This window comes from Hemitrygon akajei, chromosome 19 (genome assembly GCF_048418815.1).
Source record: "Hemitrygon akajei chromosome 19, sHemAka1.3, whole genome shotgun sequence".
Classification (NCBI taxonomy): domain Eukaryota; kingdom Metazoa; phylum Chordata; class Chondrichthyes; order Myliobatiformes; family Dasyatidae; genus Hemitrygon; species Hemitrygon akajei.
This window is the reverse complement of record NC_133142.1, coordinates 24,850,727-24,871,371: the sequence shown is the minus strand read 5'-3', so window position 1 is coordinate 24,871,371 and position 20,645 is coordinate 24,850,727. Positions and strand designations below refer to the sequence as shown.

At 38.3% G+C, this 20,645-nt stretch overlaps 1 protein-coding gene across 1 annotated transcript in view; it reads left to right on the top strand.

Moving 5' to 3' along the window:
- cfap20dc (CFAP20 domain containing) overlaps positions 1–20,645 on the top strand; it is a 567,108-nt gene that overhangs the window by 288,165 nt on the left and 258,298 nt on the right. The window contains exons 10-11 of the mRNA XM_073072294.1: positions 4,504–4,650; positions 8,246–8,610. Coding sequence (XP_072928395.1) covers positions 4,504–4,650; positions 8,246–8,610 — 512 coding nt within the window. The remainder of the gene's footprint in view (positions 1–4,503; positions 4,651–8,245; positions 8,611–20,645) is intronic.

Below are 20,645 nucleotides of genomic sequence, written 5' to 3'. Positions count from 1 at the left end.
GGGGAGAGTTTAAATTAGGATTACTGGGGGGTGGGAACCAAACTGAAGAGATGGTGGAAGAGGCAGTTGGCTCACAAATAGAGAAAGCTTGGAGACAATGCGAGAGGGAGGATAGGCAGGTAATAGGGAAGGGACGCACTCAGACCAGTGGTTTGAGATGTGTCTATTTTAATGCAAGGAGTATTATGACAAAGCAGATGAGTTTAGAGCATGGATCAGTACTTGGAGATATGATGTTGTGACCATGACAGAGACTTGGATGGCTCAGGAGCAAGAATGGTTACTTCGAGTGCCAGGCTTTACGTGTTTCAGAAAGGACAGGGAGCAAGGCAAAAGAAATGGGGGCGTGGCACTGTTGACCAGAGTGTCACGACTGCAGAAAAGGAGGAAATCATGGGAGGGATTGTCTACTGAGTGTCTGCGTAAAAGTTAGAAACAAGAAGGGGTCAATAGCTCTACTGGGTGTTTTTATAGACCACCCAATAGTAACAAGGACATCGAGGAGCAGATAGGGAGACAAATTCTGCAAAGGTGTAATAATAACAGGGTTGTTATGGTGGGAGAATTTAATTTTCCAAATATTGATTGGCATCTCCCTAGATCAAGGGGTTTAGGTGGGGTGGAGTTTGTTAGTTGTGTTCAAGAAGGTTTCTTGACACAGTATGTAGATAGGCCTACAAGAGGAGAGGCTATACTTGTTCTGACATTGGGAAATGAACCTGGTCAGGTGTCAGATCTCTCAGTGGGAGAGCAATTTGGAGATAGTGATCACAATTCTATCTCCTTTACCATAGCATTGGAGAGGGATAGGAACAGACAAGTTATGAAATAATTTAATTGGAGTAAGGGGAAATATGAGGCTATCAGGCAGGAACATGGAAGCATAAATTGGGAACAGATATTCTCAGGAAAATGTTTGGAAGAAATGTGGCAAATGTTCAGCTGGTATTTGCGTGGAGTTCTGCATAAGTACATTCCAATCAGACAAGGAAAGGATGGTAGGGTACAGAAACCGTGGTGTACAAAGGCTATTGTAAGTCTATTCAAGAAGAAAAGAAGAGCTTATGAAAGGTTCAAAAAACTAGGTAATGATAGAGATCTAGAAGATTATAAGGCTAGCAGGAAGGAACTTAAGGAAGAAATTAGGAGAGCCAGAAGGGGCCATGAGAAGGCCTTGGCAGACAGGATTAAAGAAAACCCCAAGGCATTCTACAAGTAGATGAAGAGCAAGAGGATAAGACGTGAGAGAATAGGACCAAACAAGTGTGACAATTGAGAATTGGATATGGAACCAGAGGAAATAGCAGAGGTACTTAATGTGTACTTTGCTTCAGTATTCACTAAGGAAAAGGATCTTGGTGATTGTAGGGATGACTTACAGCGAACTGAAAATCTTGAGCACGTAGATATTTAGAAAGAGGATGTGCTGGAGCTTTTGGAAAGCATCAAGTTGGATAAGTCGCCGGGACTGGGTGAGATGTACCCCAGGCTACTATGGGAGGCGAGGAAGGAAATTGCTGAGCCTCTGGTGATGATCTTTGCATCAACAATGGGGAGAGGTTCTGGAGTATTGGAGGGTTGTGGATGTTGTTTCATTATTCAAGAAAGGGAGTAGAGATAGCCCAGGAAATTATAGACCAATGAGTCTTACTTTAGTGGTTGGTAAGTTGATGGAGAAGATCCTGAGAGGCAGGATTTATGAACATCTGGAGAGGTATAATATGATTATGAATAGTCAGCATGGCTTTGTCAAAGGCACGTCGTGCCTTATGAGCCTAATTGAATTTTTTGAGGATGTGACTAAGCGCATTGATGAAGGTAGAGCAGTAGATGTATTGTACATGGATTTCAGCAAGGCATTTAATAAGGTACCCCATGCAAGGCTTATTGAGAAAGTAAAGAGGCATTGGATCCAAGGGGACATTGCTTTGTGGATCCAGAACTGGTTTGCCCACAGAAGTCAAAGAGTGGTTGTAGACGGGTCATATTCTGCATGGACATCAGTTACCAGTGGAGTGCCTCAGGGATCTGTTCTGGGACACCTACTCTTCATGATTTTTATAAATGACATGGATGAGGAAGTGGAGGGATGGGTTAGTAAGTTTGCTGATGACACAAAGGTTGAAGGTGTTGTGGATAGTGTGGAAGTCTTTCAGAGGTTACAGTGGGACATTGATAGGATGCAAAACTGGGCTGAGAAGTGGCAGATGGAGGACAACCCAGATAAGTGTGAAGTGATTCATTTTGGTAGGTTAAATATGAGGACAGAATATAGTATTAATGGTAAGACTCTTGGCAGTCACTCAAAGCAGCTGCACAGGTTGACTCTGTGGTTAAGAACGCATGCTGTGTATTGACCTTCATCAACAGTGGAATTGAATTTAGGAGCTGAGAGGTAATGTTGCAACTATATAAGACCCTGGTCAGATCCCACTCGGAGTACCATGCTCAGTTCTGGTTGCCTCACTACAGGAAGGATGTGGAAGCCATAGAAAGGGTGCAGAGGAGATTTACAATGATGTTGCCTGGATTGGGGAGCATGTCTTATGAGAATAGGTTGAGTGAACTCGGCCTTTTCTCCTTGGAGTGACGGAGGATGAGAGGTAACCTGATAGAGGTGTTTAGGATGATGAGAGCATTGATTGTGTGGATAGTCAGAGGCTTTTTCCCAGGGCTGAAATAGTTGCCACAAGAGGTCATAGGTTTAAGGTGCTGCGGAGTAGGTACAGAGGAGATGTCAGGGGTAAGTTTTTTTACTCAGAGAGTGGTGAGTGTGTGGAATGGGCTGCCAGCAACGATGGTGGAGGTGGATACGATAGGGTCTTTTAAGAGGCTTTTAGAAAGGTATATGGAGCTTAGTAAGATAGAGGGCTATGGGTAAGCCTAGTAATTTCTAAGGTAGGGACATGTTCAGCACAACTTTGTGGGCTGAAGAGCCTGTATTGTGCTGTAGGTTTTCTATGTTTCTGTGTTTCTATGAGACTCAAAGCTGCTGCGCAGGTTGACTCTATGGTTAAAAAAACAAATGTTAGATCGGCCTTCATTAATCGTGAGATTAAATTTAGGAGCCAAGATTTAATTTTGCAGCTATATAGGACCCTGGTCTGACCCCACTTGGTGTACTGTGCTCAGTTCTGGTTGCCTCACTATAGGAAGGATGTAGAAACCATAGAAAGGGTGTAGAGGAAATTTACAAGGATGTTGCCTGGATTGGAGAGCATGCCTTATGAGAATAGGTTGAGTGAACTCACCCTTTTTTCCTTGGATCTTGGAGGATGAGAGTTGACCTGATAGAAGTGTATAAGATGATGAGAGGCATTGATTGTGTGGATAGTTAGAGGCTTTTTCCAGGGCTGAAATGGCTATCACAAGAGGGGACAATTTTAAGGTGCTTAGAAGTAGGTACAGAGGAGATGTCAGGGGTAAGTTTTTTACGCAGAGAGTGGTGAGTGCGTGGAATGGGCTGCCGGCAACGGTGGGTGGAGGCAGATACAATAGGGTCTTTTTAGAGACTCCTGGACAGGTACATGGAGCTCAAAAAAATGGAAAGCTATGGGTAACCCTAGGTAATTTCTAATGTAAGGACATGTTCCGCACAGCTTTGTGGGCTGAAGGGCCTGTATTGTGCTGTAGGTTTTGTATGTTTCTAAGAAATAATTGAAACTCAGAATGATGAAGATGCAAAAATGCTTTTCAGAAATGTCAGCTTTTGTAATATGTAGCTACACTGTTATACAAGTTTTCCTGGTGTTTAGAGAAGAGCCATGCTGCTCTTATTTGTATTTCCATCCTCCTACATTGTTGAAAGGGGCTTCAGTACAGTAAACCACATACTCACAAAAAACAGAAACTGCTTGGGCATTGTTACACATGGGTCTTAAGGTTTTTGCTGTTGTAACTTGAACCAGATATTTCAACTCTTGCTAAAAACCCATCAAGCTCAAGGATCACATTGATATCAAAGCTGCTGTACAGTGCACAGATACGGCTAGGTTTGAAGACAAATACAAATTTAAAACAGAATAATTTTTCACATGTGAGCATATGGTAGACATATTTTTACACTATGGGGGTACCAGAAAGAATATTATTCCCAAGAGGGGTGTTGGCAAGTATGAAGGTGCTTTGGGGGAGCGATGGGCTAAAAAAGGTTGGGAAACACTGGTAGACAGTATATTCATGAAATCATACTTTATGGTGCAGCATCATATTACTAATTACTACTAACTAATTCTCGGTAACTTTCATTACTAATTCTCAGTAACTTTGAATCAGAGGTTATCAATTCAGGCAGATTTTTTTTCCAAATTTGTAGGTTATTATTATGGAATCTATATTACATTTTGCTTTAATGCCCAAAGACATTGCTTAGACAACCCATTCCAGTGTCTCATATACTTTGTTCTTGTGTTCTCTTGTAATATATTCATTGAGTTAAATGGTAATAATCCTGTTGATGAAAGTACTCTTCTGTTGATGTTTGTATCTTCTCTTTGAATCCAGGTACCTTCTCACCACATCATGTAGGCAGTGAGACAAAAGCCAGTGAAATGTTTGATATTTCATCTGATCAGATGAAGACAACATGTGAAATAAACAACAGTTCCAAATTTCATCAGAGTAGGAGCAAACCGGAGGACGAGGTTACAGGTTAGATTAAGATTTATCCTACACAACACTTAAGTAATTTTAAATTAGAATACTGAAAAGCGACTTCTTTTTCCTGATATTAAAATATATTTCAGTGAACTTACATAGATTTAAATTTAAGTGGAATCCAACTTAAAAATCTGTTGCTATTCTTTTCTGTCATATTTACATATATTTCATAACTGTTTAGTATTTTGCTTAACTAACCATCCTTTCCAGTATGAAGGCAACACCTGAAACCTCATCTTTACATTCAATACTATGTACAGTAGTATGAAGGTGTGCATCCAGGATTAAGCAACCTGTGTGATTCTGGCCCACACCTGATTCAAAACCTGTTACAGAAATCTTCCTGCTATAATGAGTTAATTTAATGTTCCTGAGCCTTCCTGATCCACATGGCCTAATGCAAATTTACTCATATACAAAAAAAAAGTTACATCAGATGTCTTTGAGTATCTTGTGATATGTGTTATATCCCATTTTTTCCCCAGAATATTATCCTGTGGGTGACACAGAAGCACTTAATGCTTTTACCTCACACATCCAGTGACCAGACTTTGATCTGGTTGAAGTTTGCACATTCTCCTTGAGATATTGCAGATTTTCACTGATACTCAGATTTCCTCCCACACAGCAAAACAATGGTGGTTGTAGATTAATTCCCCACCATTATACCCAGTGTAGATAGGTGGTAGGAAGTCAATGAGCAAGTGACAAACAATAGATTACAAGAAGTAAGTGAATGAATAATAAAATGGAATATGAACCAGCATGGATCAATGGGCTGAATGCCTCATTCAACATTGTAAATAAAAAAATGTTAAGAAATATAGAATTGTTAAAGGTTTAAACACAGTTTTCTCACTTATGCTAGCATTAATTCTCAAAATAGTTTGAATTAAAATGTTGGCTTGGACTTTGATGTTAACTGTGAAGCAATGCTATGCTGGCAGTTACTGACAGTGATTAGGCAGTCTCTCAAGCATAGTCTTCTAAATGTAGACATGTACAACTCACTGTCTGATTAAGTGAAGCACATTCTATAGGGGATCTCTAGTGTAAAAGAAACAATGTCATATGCAGCTGAACACGCTGCATAGTTTAAAGTTTGGCAGCAGTGTAAATAGTGTTCTACCACCATATTGCATTGATGCTAACAACTGGCAATAAATTTCTTAGGCATCCGTCTCTTCAAGATATTTAGATTGAAAAAGCTCCAGCCAGTGGTACATATCTATATGTTGAATTGAATAGTGCTACTTTTTTCAATGCTCCTTCTTGGAAATCAATATTGTTGGAGACTAATTCAGAGAAAAGCTCTGGCATTACTATATTTCCACAATTTGTAAATTTTTCTTATATAATCTGCTCGAGCATATGTGAGGTATTTGATGCACAAAATTCACATGAAATGGTGACATTGCCAATATAATATTCTTTAAATTTATCTTTGTATTTTTTATTCAGAAGAAGTTTTTGTCAGTTTTTTTCATATTTTTATGGCAGTCTATTCAATAAAGCAGTGAATTTTAAGGGTCAAAGTAATACTTAACCTTCACTTCTGCACCCCAAGGATCCTACTAACATAAAAATGTGTTGCTGTTAACCACAGTGCCTTTGGGTGAGGTACACTGCCATTTTTCCTTTATCACCTCTTTGCAATGGATGTGTCTATTGTGATGCTCTGCCTGTGTTGTACTAAAGCTGTAGAATAGGTATCAGAAGCAGGTCAAAAATGCATGAGAATCCTGGGGACAGAGGAAAATGTTCCTTGAACATCACAAGGAAAGTTTATGGAACCATAATCTTACTTCCAGATCTCCATCGATCAATGTAACATGAGACTAATGTTTTCACAGTGGTATCTATAGCCAGACACTTGCATCTGGACAGATGACCACCTATTTAAATGGTCCCCTCAACTGCCAATTCCAATTTAGACTATCCTTTGAAAAAGTTACCGTAGATTCCGGATTTTAAGCCGCTACTTTTTTCCCACATTTTGAACAGCTTTGAACTTTGCGGCCAATAATCCGGAGCGGCTAATGCATTTTTTTTTTCATGCCGCCTCGTAAACATTTTGCCTCGTAACAGTAGACCAATAAAATTGATGAGTAGTTCACAGAGGTCCAATGAAATTGTACGATAAATCAAGCGCACTTTCACAATTAAATTATTGTAAATCAGTCATTTGTACTCACCCTCATCAACATGGAAAACACTCGAAGCATTGTGCTACCTACCCTCTTAGTTTAAACTATATTTGTTTTCTGTACTACATCGCGGGATGCTATGACGACACACCCGGTTTCGCGGCGTCTTGTGGGAAAATGCCGTTTGCGATGAAACGGAAAGGAGGGGGTCGAGCGGCGGAGCGGCTTTGGATCCGAGCGAAATCTGCTTTTAAATGCCGTTTGCGATGAAACGGGACGGAGGGGGGAGCGGATTCCGCGAGCGGCTTTGGATCCGAGCGAACTCTGCTTTTAAGTTAAAGGTATCAATAACTTTTCCTGGTAGGCTGCAGTATATATATTTTTTACCAGTCGTTAGGAGATATTGGAATGTTGTTCAGTAAAGAAGTATACGCAACGTATATTTAAAAGTAGCCGCGTACGGGCACGGTTCGAAAAAAAGCATTTGCAATATGTATTTGTTTTTGTTACCATATGGATTTAATTAAAAGTTAAAAAAATCCTCACGTGTAATATCTTTCTGTGTAAATATCTCATATTACAACGTGGGACACCTGCGGCCGAAAATCCGGTGCGGCCTAAAATCCGGTGCGGCCTTTACATTTAAAAAAATGATTTTATTTCTAAAATTAGTGCCAGCGGCTAAAAATCAGGTGCGCTCTGTAGTCCGGAATCTACGGTAGTCCTTTACTTTCCTGAATCAGTATTCATTCCTTTAATGCCAAATGAGCCATTTTCAAGTAACTAGCAGATTTGGCATTCATAATCAATTGTTTGTGAATAAGATCCAGACAAAGTGGCAACAGTTACACAGTCCGTTTGGATAGGACAATGGATTATTCATTGTGATTTTTAGACCATTGCTCATTTTTACTAAATAGTATAAGGTTTAACTTAAGCAAAGAAGGCCATGATAATACTCTTGATATGCATTAAATTTTAAGCCTGTCTTAAATTTTAATCTTGAGAGATGTTTTATGTTCAATTAATAACTAAAATTGCTTTTAATTTTATCTTGTCCATTACTTAGAATAACATTTTTCCCATTACTAATCAATATATTTTTTTCCTGCAGTGCAGCATTAGACGTCCGGTGTACTCTTTTACATGAAGTACATAGCTTTGTCTCTGTGGTTGGCTTTCATTGATTGAAATCCATCAGCTGCATTAATGCTAATTATGTAATTTTGACATCTGTGAAGTAAATCATTATGAATGATGGGATTAGACTTTAAAGAGCATCTCCAGTCTAACATTGGTCTGAATTTAGTGCATTTATTGTAATATTGTAAAATATGAAATATTACTAACAATTTATGTAGTTTTCATCAGTAGTTTAGAACATTGCTACAGTAGATATCATAGTAGAAGTTCTAAAACAGCTTGCTTAAATTTTTCAGACAAATGGCATTTTACTGACCATTCAGAAGACAGTTTCCATTTCAATTTCTCTCATCATTCCACACCCAAACCAGACCATTCCAGAGACAATTCACATTCAGAGCCAAAATTCAGCGAGACGAGAAATGAAGATAATTTGGCATCTTTAAGTGAAGATGATGAAAAAGAGGATGAATTGAAATTGAAGGACATATTTACATATTCATCACAGCCAAGGTCAGCTCCTCGTGGAAAGTTACAGAATATCTCATCACAAGGCATTATGTGGACAGTGAATATGAAGGGTGATGGAGAACAGGAAATTGCAGATGAGAGCGAAGCTGAACTGGAGTATGATTTCCATAGAAATTGTAGCAGTGAGGAGGTAAGCTCTATTTGAACTAGTAAGCCCTAGCTAAAGGATTTCTGATAGATATCAAAATGTGCAGTGAATTATGTTGGCAAATCTCAAATGTCATTTCTATGTCATCTGAACAATATGGAATCTTCAAATGTGATCCTGAAGATATTCTTAGTTTCTTAGCGATAATAATGATTGTAAAGAGGAAAGGCAGTTCAAACCAGCTGAGTTCATCTGTATATTATAATTTATATACACCAAGAGCCATTGAGCCTAGATTGAAAGAATCTACTTAATCCTTAAATTTTGAAAAGAATTACATTGGTGAATAGCTTCCTAGGTAATGTTTAATAAGGCTGTAGCATGCTATAATGATAATTGTGGACCAAATTACTCTCAGTTGTGTGGAAAAAACTAGTATTATTACAGGCATGCATTTAACTCAAGAATTATTTTTACTTCCAAAGATTAGTAGCATTCAGTGGGAAACAGTGAACATCTAATGCCATAGTTTCAAAGAAGGTCTGATTGTGAGGATAATTTCAGTTCTCAAGCAAACAGTAACTTCTTCAAGAAGTTACAGTTTTTTTAGTGTATTTGGTTTTTGTAAGCTTGTAAAAAAAAAACTCAACTGAATGTGCTGCCATTCTCCTTAATTCAGATACCATTAAAACATTTTGGCTCTTGGGCAACATATCCCTTGATTCACTCCTTGCTTTCAGCATTCTGGTTTGGTGCAATAGCATTAGGATGTATTGGAAAGCGTGAAGCATGTATGAAAACAAATAACATATATCAGAAGATAATGAAGATAATCATACACAGAAAGAAAATACCCAATATAACAGTGCAACAGATAGAAAATACAGAGATGAATTACCCAAAGACAAGAAAATTAAGCTCAAGTTAGACATAAATAAAACTAGTAATGAAAAGTGAAAAGATAAAAAATACAGTAAATTAATGAGAGACCAAAACAAAATAGCAACATAAAGAACAGTGCAAATAAGAAGCCAGTGAATTTATGGGTGGTTGTCCAATTAATGAGGCTGTGATTTAATCTTGAGTTCATATTCCTTCTCATATTTTATGAATGTCGACTGAGTCTTGAAATTAAATTGCAGCATTTTATTCAGAATTTATCATCTACTATTTTTGTAATGTGTCCAGAGCTCTCAATGGAGTGGAAATGGTATTAATGAGGATTAGAAGTAATGCAGAAATGCCAATGATTGAAGAGAATGTGGGGCAGTTTTGACATTACTTTCAAATAATGTTGTCATGTGATTCACAGGAACCTATAGTAATGCTTCTTTTATAATTTTGTACACATAAGTTATAATATTATGTTAGATTAAATTAAGCCAACAATTTTTGATGATATTTTAAGTTATGAAAGAGGCTTGAATAGTTATGAATATTTTTTGAATATGGACAATATTACAACTTTATATTCACTTTCTCCCCTGCATAATTTTTTTCCAATATTTTAACGGTGATTAATATGAATGCTTTTTAGTTCAGTACTAAAATTGCACAGAGTGCAATTCTATTCACCTTTCAGAATAAAGCTGTCATTTAATTCAAAGGTAAGTATGCTATGTGTGTCATTTCCCAGTCAAGCAAGCTGCCAAGAAGATTAAAGGAAAATGGTCTGAAGTATCAAAGGTCTTTTTGTCATTAATTTGGCCCTTTTTAAAGTATTCAACAGAGAAAGTAATTAGCACTATTTCCTCGTGTTACAGCATCTTTAGATGTTCTTTCAAAAACTGTCAGCTGTACATTCTGAAACAGTGTTTTTAAGGTTTCCTAAATGTAAAGGTGATTTAACGACCAAGAAAGAATTTTAAAGAGGTAGAAGTACGTAATCTGGAAAATAGTGGAAGACTTCCCACTGTTTATTAAAAAAGATAATTGTCAAAAACATGTGAGAAAATATGTCGTTTTCAGTGACTGAACACCAGAAACAACAATAAACTTCATAACATCAGATTTGATGTTCAGTTTAATGAGAAATTGTGTTAAAATTAAAATTATAAATAATTATTAATTTTATACTCAATGTATAATTCTCTAGGCCTGGCTCACTGATTCAGATCTAAGCAATGGGACTTTCATTTGAACCCTACAAAGATACAATGAAAAAAACACAAGAGGAAACAAAATACACCTTAAAATTGATTGTGGTTGATTTTAAAGACTTTCTAAAAGGAACCATCACTTTTGTCTTTTTTTTCCAAGTGTGTTTTTGTTTCCTTGCTTTCTATGAACCTTCTTGTGTTTTTTTAAATATATAAGACTATTCCAAGCCAATTGCTTTAATATTTTTGCTTCCAGCATAATTCTGTACAGATAAAACTGCTAGGTAGACTTATCTATTCTCCCTATCTATTTGGTTATTGTCACATCCTAGATATAGTTGGAAGTATAGAGTCATAAATTGCCAATGATACTAATCTAGGGACATGGTTAATAATGTAGAAACCAAAGTGCAAGATGACAAAAATTGTCTTTGATGCATGTGCCCAATTGGCTCATTGGGATCTTTGGCCTATCAATCTAGTTTACTATCATTGATATAAGTTGTGAAATTTCTCTGTTTTGTGGCAGCAGTACAAATACATAAAATTATTATATGTTACTATCAATAAATAAATAATGCAAGAAAAAATAGCAAGGTAGATTTCATGAGTTCCTAGACCTTTCAGAAATCTGATGGTAGATGGAAAGAAGCTGTTCCTAAAATGTTGAATTTCGGTCTTCAAAGAATCATAGTGCATTCATTATCAAAGTATGTGCGCAGTATACAACCCTGAGATTTGACTTCCCAATAATAGTCACAAAACAAAGAAAACCATGGAACCCATTGAAAGAAAAAAATCAATCCCCAACCCCGCCCCCCACCATGCAAATGGAAAAAAGAGTGAGAAACACAGGTTATAAAAAAAAATTGAAAGAGTCCTTGCATACTCCGTTCACCTTAGTTCTTGTTCCATGTAGTGCTGTGTCATTCAATATCTGCAGACCCAGGGCTCCAGCACCATCCTCTGACAGCATCGAGGGAGAGAGAGAGACCATTCAGATGCAGGGACCTTCCCCTGGGAGCAGTGAGCTAGAGGGAGAGAGCGAGACAGTCACATAGACACCTTCCTCCATCTACCAGCCTCTCGCTGCAAGGGAGAAGATTGTAGATGGCGCCGCACACCTGTTAGCCATGATGATTTCAACCTTCCTCGATGCACTAATCAGCGAGATCGCTAAGAAATGTTACTGATCATGGGCTCACACCCCACCTCCAGACTTCTTGGCCTCGAGGCCAAATGCCTCACAGAACACACTTGGAGACAGCAAAGTGCCAGATCTCTCAATCAGCTTGAAAACACACCACCAAAATGTAGACCATAGGCTCCAACTGTAGTAGAACCACATTTGACAGAAAAAGACGATGTGAAAGAAGTAGTTTCGTGAACATCTGGAGAATGTCACCCTTAGTCACGTTGTTAGCTGGTGCCATTTTCTTCCAGAAGTCTTCAGACTCCTGTACCTCTTCCCCAATAATAGTAATGAGAACAGGGCATGTCGGGATGGTGAGCATCCTTCTTGTGGTCCCACCTTTTGAAGGTGTTCTCAATGATGAGGAGGGTTGTGTTCATTTGGAGCTAGTTGAATCTACAACCCTCTGCAGCCTCTTTCGATCCCGCACATTGGCGCCTTCATACTAGGTAGTGATGCAAGCATTCAGGATGCTCTCCACTGTACATCTATAGAGATCTGCAAGTCTTTGGTGACATACCAAATCTTCTCAAGTTCCTAATAAAATACAGCTGCTTTCATGCCTTCTTCATGATTGTGTCAATGTGTTAAGTTCAGGATAGATGCTCAAATGTTGATGCCCAGGAATTTAAAACTCAAAGCAGAGAAGTAGCATTCCAGATGGCATTGAAGACATTGAACGGATGCATTAGAAGCACTCAGAAATGCTGAAATAGTAGCAGAAGAGATGGATGATATCTCAGGCTATCAGTGAGATGCTGAAGATGTTCTATAGGTCAGTTGTGGAGAGCGCCCTCTTCTTTGTGGTGGCGTGTTGGGGAGGAAGCATTAAGAAGAGGGACGCCTCACGTCTTAATAAGCTGGTAAGGAAGGCGGGCTCTGTCGTGGGCAAAGTACTGGAGAGTTTAACATCGGTAGCTGAGCGAAGGGCGCTGAGTAGGCTACGGTCAATTATGGATAACTCTGAACATCCTCTACATAGCACCATCCAGAGACAGAGAAGCAGTTTCAGCGACAGGTTACTATCGATGCAATGCTCCTCAGACAGGATGAAGAGGTCAATACTCTCCAATGCCATTAGGCTTTACAATTCTACCGCCAGGACTTAAGAACTTTTTAAAAGCTATTATTAATGCTTTTTGAGATAGTGATTTAGATGCATATCATATTTTTTTTACTGAGTTAAGTATTGTATGTAATTAGTTTTGCTACAACAAGTGTATGGGACATTGGAAAAAAGTTGAATTTCCCCATGGGGATGAATAAAGTATCTATCTATCTATCTATCTATCTATCTATCTATCTACACACCTCCACAGCCAAGCACCAATGTGAGACTTTTTCATTGCCACATTTTCCTCTTCATTCACCTTACAACCCACAAAATCAGAGTGGAAGCAATTCTTCCTCAATCCCGAGGGGCAATCTGAGAAGTAGAAATTATTTAGGAGGAACTTGTTAACACATAGGATGGTACAGATGTCAAATCTACTATCAAAAGGAATGTTTGAAGAGAATAGAACTATGCCTTTGAGAAGGAAAATTAAAACATATCTTAAGGATAAGTGATTTGAAGGATTCAGGGTTTTGATAAGGGCATCCATATGAACTTTTAAAGAATTAGCATTATTCTGTTGGAATAAATGATCTTGTTCTTTGATTAGATGCTATAAAGCATGGTATTTGGTTTATTTTATATCAAATCTGAGGCAAAATCAATTGTGACATTGTTCATTCTAATACTCAATTACTTTACCTATTTCTGTCGGGCATTGATATACCTGGGAAAAAAATGTTTCTCGTGGGTCTGGAATTACTCAGCAATGATGAGTCCACACCTCTAAATTTCCATATTTTTCCCATTACAAACACAGCTGAGAAAAGAAGACTCAGTTGAATTCTCGTTCACTGACATCAGCATTATTCATGGACAATAAATGAACTGTTACAGCTGTGGTGCATCCTCTTTATTGCCTGGAATTGACATCAGGCTAACTTATTAGCTTTTCTGGTAGCAAAATTGTCAGCTTTCCCTTCAGGAGGTTTGAGAGAGAAGTCAATACTTTTAACATTATCACCTTTTCAAAGAACTGCAAGGCTCTGCCACGTCCTCTTCTTCAGAGAGAAACTAAATGTAAGGTACATTGTTCCATAATATTATATATTGAATGACGGCTATGCTAATAGTTCACTTTGTTTCCATTTATTAAGCTGCTAATAATAACATCACTTTTTAGAGAGCTTCTAATTGTTCAGAATTCCACATGAGTTTACCTCAATCAGCCATTAGCAAAGTCTAGTCAAACACAAGGTGGTTTTATCCTCCTCTTTAAGGCTTATTGATTCCCCTTTGGAATGTAAGGAGTCACTTGAGAGATGCCAGAGATAGCTCTTTCACATTTTCCCTACAAAATCCATCATTTTCTTTTCACATCATTTTAATTAAAATTTTGCCCTTTGCTTTTGAAAGTGGATCCTTTGGGTTCACTTCTGTAATCTGCATTAAGATAACTCAAATTCACAAAATTATTGGACTCAATATTCGCCTTAACTGTTCTGTGCACTCAGACTTTCCTGCAGGAAAGCTGCCATTGAAGGTCAATTCATTTAGTCAGAATCATGTGGAAAAATTCAAACACAAAGAGGCTCCTTTTTAATCATAATTGACATTACCATAACAGATTGTGATCAGTGAGAAAAATATTTGAAAGGAGATGCTAACTCAAGCAGCCTCAAAAAGAACATGGTTGCGCCCAAAAAACGTGATCCAAACTCTTCATGATAAGCAAAACTTTGAAGAAGTTGATGACGAATTTGAGGCAGAAGTTTCCAAAGTGTGGGAGTTTCTCTTTCAATATTTTTATTAGTTTCTGCATAAAGGAATACAGAGTACAAGAAGATATATATAAGTCAAAAGAAAAAAAAATAGTACCAAATACATCATATTAAAAATACAGTTACAATCACAAAACCCTGTATTCATAAAAAATTAAACTGTAATATTGAAATATAATAATTTTATTATACAGAAAAAAAATCTAAACCCACTACCAAAGTCAGAGCTGTTTGGAAAAGCAAGAAAAAGGGAAGAAAACCCTTATCATATAATAAAGTATATTATTAGTCACCATCTGTACTTTTACAACAAATCAAAGGTTTTGAAAGTAACTCAGAAATGGTCCACACAATCTTGGCTAGATTCAAAAACTGAACATCAGATCTTTTCTAAATTTAAGCATGACATAACATTCCGTAACCATTGAGGGAGTTTCTAAAGAGGTGATAAAGATAAAGGGGGCATGGGGGACGAATTTGGTAGAAAGGGGGCAGCTATGGGATTATAGGCTTAATAAAGAATGAATTACTTATTATAAGCATTTGATCCTCAGTGTCTCAAAATTGATTACAGTGTTTACATGATCACCTCATCTCTTGCTAACCCACTGTTCTCTTGGACTTTGCTCAAAGTGTGTTATAAGTGTTGAAGAGCAATGTGACCGTTCTGTATTTGGCATATCATCAGAAATCTAGATTGAACAAATTGTGTTATTTCTGCGCCCAGCCTAATTAGGGCTAAGAAATATTAAAGAAATGAAGGGTGTTGGAAATGTGACCAATGTAAGTGGATGAGAATGGATGTGAGAAAATGGAAAGTAATGAGTTCTAAAGGTCATTAACAGACTGAAATGATGGGTATTCTGGAACAATTCTCCTTGTGGATCTGAGGGAGGAGAGAGAAAACATTTTGTGTGGTTGGGGACCAGAAAGCTGGATGTTTTGGATTTCAGGAGTGTCAAAGGTCAGTGGACAATGGTCTGAAGTTCTGAAAGGTAGTTGTGATCCGGCAAGAGATGTAGTGAGTTATCAGTGAAGTGGTACACCAGTGTCCCAAACAGTATTAACACTGCCTTCGGCAGTAAGTTTTAACGACAGTGTTGAAGTTGGTCCTTTGTAAACAAGAGTAATTTAGAGGGTGAGAACGAAATAGAAAAATTAAGATAGTCAGTGTTATAGTGGTAATAGAATCATAGAAAACAACAGCATAGAAACTGGCCCTTGGCCCACCTAGTCCATGCCGAACTGTTAATCTGCTTAGTCCCATCAACCTGCACTCAAACCATAGCCCATCCATGTACCTATCCAAATTTCTCTTAAGTGAAAAGAACTAAAAAAAATACAGCAGAGGGAGGAGTCCAAATTTCAAAGACAGAAAAATAAGAAGTTCATTTTACTCAGTTAAGAATCCTGGCCAAAGGAGTTGGCTCGAAGGCATGAAGATGGCAATGTTGTTGAGCTTGATATGTATTGAGATGGCAGCAAAAGGGGATAAAGATGAGGTATCCAGTAAGGATTGCTCATTCAGGATCTGAAAAAGGAAGATCAGAAGAGGGAGTGAAAGCATGCCAGAGGGCAAGATTTGGAGAGGAGATACGGTCTGAAAAAATAGAAAAGGAACCAGAAGAGTGTTTAAATTCAAGAACAATTGAAGTTAAATGAAATCAAGTTCCAATATTCTGTAAATAAAAATTACTTCACTGTTGTTAATTATTAATACAGAGCTACCAACCGTTTTGATCTAGGGCAGTTAAAAATAAAGTAGAACTTGGGTACTTTCCGTAAACCTTAACTATAATATTTTCAAAATTGCACTCAGTTGGGCTACTGTTTTAATTTCCACTAAAATTAATTTGCATAATCAGTATCATCAGATCTTCAATTAACCAACACAAAGGCAGGGTAATAGGTCACAATCATATATTTTCGTTCTATTAAAAAGAGATCCCCAATATCTTTCAATGTGGTAACGTACAACATTATTAATGCAGCAGCAAAAGAGTTTGTCACCAAAACTTAACATTTTATTAAGGATATTCCTGTTCTCTAGCTGTGTGTAACTTGAACTGACTAAAATAATTTTCAATGTTTTTAGTTCATTGGTGTACAATTGGGCACCAAGAAAATTACTGCTTCTGCTGAAGAATCTCCTCCTGAAACGTCAACTATACTTTCTTCCATAGATGCTGCTTGGTCTGCTGAGATCCTCCAGCATTTTGTGTGTGTTGCTTGGATTTCCAGCATCTGCAGATTTTCTCTTGTTTCTGTTTCTGCCTGCTTATTCCAGTTTAAGATGGCACTGCTAAAGTTGTGCAACAGCTTACTGGTAATTCAGAAAGCAAGACGTATGAGTAAAACATGATTAATAACCCATTTCATGAGGTAAATTGCTGTATACTATCACCACAGACAATGAATGTGAGAGCAGTGCTGATGTATTGCAAAATAATGATGGAACGTTTTTGAGGCAGTTTCTGAGATGAAGATGGAGTTGGAGTGAGCGATATGAAGAGGAGTAGAGGTGGAGAGGTTTTTGGGCCCATCATCCTAAACCAGGTGCGAGATTGGATCGCTCGAGGTGCCGAGCCGATTTAGAGAGGTCTTCAGGGTGGCAGTGAAGTCTAGGCCCTGCACTGGGGCCTGTAGGAGCACAACCTGGTGTCTGGATGATTTAAACACTGGCCCAGACAGATTGGAAGGGAAAGGTGCTGGAACCGGAGGTGAGGGTCGGGCCGATTTTGCTCACTCTCTTGCAATATATATTCCTCTCTCTGCAGTGATGAGGCTGTGACTCTGCTCCAGCTGCTAAGCACTTCATATCTGTGAGCTTGGTGGCACTTTGCCCCAGTATATGATGAACTTGAGACCTAGGTTTTGGGCCCACTCTGGTTGCTCCGGGGGTTCAGGTCTATGGAGTCAATTTGGTTCGGAATGCTGTTGCTTGCTTGTAATTTTTGCATGAGTTGTGTTTTTTTTCTCACTGGCTGCACGTTTGCTGTTGCTCTTTCTTTTTTTTAATTGGGTTCTTTCAGGTCTCTTGTTTTGTGGCTGGCTGTAACCAGCACTGCTCTGTCAAAGTTTATAATTAATGCATACTTGAATATAAATGTACTTTGAATCTTGAACTTTGATTCTTTCCTTGAAAAGAAACTGGTCACATTTTGAGTGGCCCTGATCCAAGGCATTTTGGGATGTGAACATGGGCAGAGTCTGATAAAAGAAGCTGAATCTTAAGCCAACATAAAAGTTGAAAAAAATATAAATGTAACAGCTTTGGGGCAAATTCTCAAGTTAAATGTTCCCCAATTATTTTTTACTGATTTTGTTGATTTTTACTGGATTGTGCTCCATGATCTCCATCAGCACTGGTGCACCACAAGGCTGTGTGTTTAATACCATGCTCTACTCACTTTACACTTATAACTGTGTGGCTAAGCACAGCTCCAATGCCATATTCAAGTTTGCTGATGACACCACTGTTGTAGGCTGAATCAAAGGTGATGGTGAATCAGCATATTGGAGGGAGACTGAAAATCTGGCTGAGTGGTGCCACAACAACCTCTTACTCAATGTCTGCAAGACCAAAATACTGATAATAGTCTTCAGTAGAAGAAAACCAGAGGCCCATTGGCCGATCGTCATCGGAGGATCAAATGTGGAGAAGATTAGCAACTTTAAATTACTAGATGTTATTATTTCAGAAAACCTGTCCTGGACTCAGCACGTAAGTGCAATTGTGAAGAAAGCACAGTAGTGCATTGACTTTCCTTTGGAGTTTGCAGAGATTTGGCATGACATCGAAAACCTTGACAAACTTCTATAGATGTATTGTGGTATGGAAACACCAATGCCCTTAAATGGAAAATCCTACAAAAAGTAGTGCATATTGCCCAGTCCATCAAGGGTAAAGCCCTCCTAACCATTGAGCACATCTACACAGAAAAACTGTCGCAGGAAAGCAGCATCCATCATTAGGGACCCCCACCATCCAGGTCATGTTCTCCTCTCTCTGCTGCCATCAGGAAGTAGGTACAAAAAACTCAGGACTCACACCACGAGGTTCAGGAACAGTTATTACCCCTCAGCCATCAGGCTCTTAAACCAAAGGGGATAACGTCACTTGTCCCATCGTTGAAATGTTTCCACAAACAACAGACTCACTTACAAGGACTCTTCATGTCATGTTCTCAAGGCAGAAGATTGGGGCTGAGTGGAAAATTGGATCACACATGATGGAGTGACTTGATGGGCCAAATGGCCTAATTCTGCTCATAAATCTTATGGTCTTAGCAGTTACCTGGTTTTCTGCATTAATTACTCATAAAATATGGTCTGATCTTCATCAAAGTCACTAAAGCAACAAACACAATCTGCCTAGACTAATAACCCACAAACAATTGTACTACTTCTCGCCAATGCTGAGTACGCCATTTACACAATCACAGTTTACATTCAAAAAAGTAGGTGCACCACTGGTGTAATGCATTCTACAAAAGTTATTTGGAGGTGAGATTGGAGGTGTAGGTTGTCAAGGTGCCCTGCCCTATCAAAAAGACACACAAAGTCATGTTACTGACAGAGCCCGCTTTTCTCAAGAAAGATCTGTTTGTATACACCATGCCTTGATCAAAGCAACCTTCAGAGGACCTTAGAAGCCAAATTATAGTGATGCATGAAGCTAGAAAAGGCTACAAAAGCATTTCTAAAGACCTGAGTCCACAGTACGAGAAATTGTCTGCAAATAGAGGAAATTCAGTATTGTTGCTACTCTCTCTAGGAGTAGGCGTCCTATAAAGATTACACCAAGAGCAGAACATGCAATGCTGAATGAGGTGAGAAAGAACGCAAAGATAAAGACCTGCAGAAATCCCTAGAAGTCAAGTTTATTGTCATTTGACTATATACATGTATTTAACATATATAAAACCATATAACATATGTAGAAATGAGACACTGTTTCTCCAAACCTGGCTGTAAAGCACAGTAGTACACACATGATAACTTATGAAAATAAGGATAAAATCTACAGTATATTAATATTAACTATTGTACCGGAATATTGTTAAGTCTCTGTTCATTTGTCCAGTATAAGAAAACCACTGAACAAGAATGGTATTCATGGAAGGACACCACGGAGTAAACCACTGCTCTCCTAAAAAAATTGCTGCATGCCCCAAGTTTGTGAGACCACCTGGATGTTCCCCACTTCTGGGACAATGTTTTGTGGACAGATGAGACAAAAGTTTAACTTTTTGGCAGAAATGCACACCACTATGTTTGGAGGAAAAGGGACACTGCACACCAACACCAAAACCTCATCCTAACTGTGATTCATGGTGGAAGGAGCATCATGGTTTGGGGCTGCTTTGCTACCTCAGGGCCTGGGCAGCTTGCAATCGTTGAGGGAACAAAATTGTATCAAGACATTTTACAGGAGAATGTCAGCGTAGCAGTCCGTCACGACATTTAATAGAAGTTAGATGATTCAACAAGACAGTGATCCAAATGCAAGAGTAAATCAACATCAAAATGGTTTGAAAAGAAGAAAATTCATGTTTTGGAATGGCCAAGTCAGAGTTCAGACCTTAACCCAATTCAAATGCTGTGGCATGACCTGAAGAAGGCTGTTCATGCAAAGTATCACTGAAATATTGATGAACTGAAACAATTTTGTATGGAAGAAAGGTCTAAAATTCCTCCTCACCATTGAACAAGTCTCGTCAGCAGTTACAGAAAATGTTTGATGTAAGTTATTGACACTAAAGGAGATTCTACCCATTATTAAATACAGGGGTTCACATTCTTAGCTTAGGCTGATTGCAGTTGGCTATTATTGTGACTTAGATGAAGATCAGACCACATTTTATGAGTAATTAATGCAGAAGCCAGATAATTGCAAAGGTTTCACAAATTTTTCTTGCAACTGTGTGTACTTTGATAATAAAATTTTC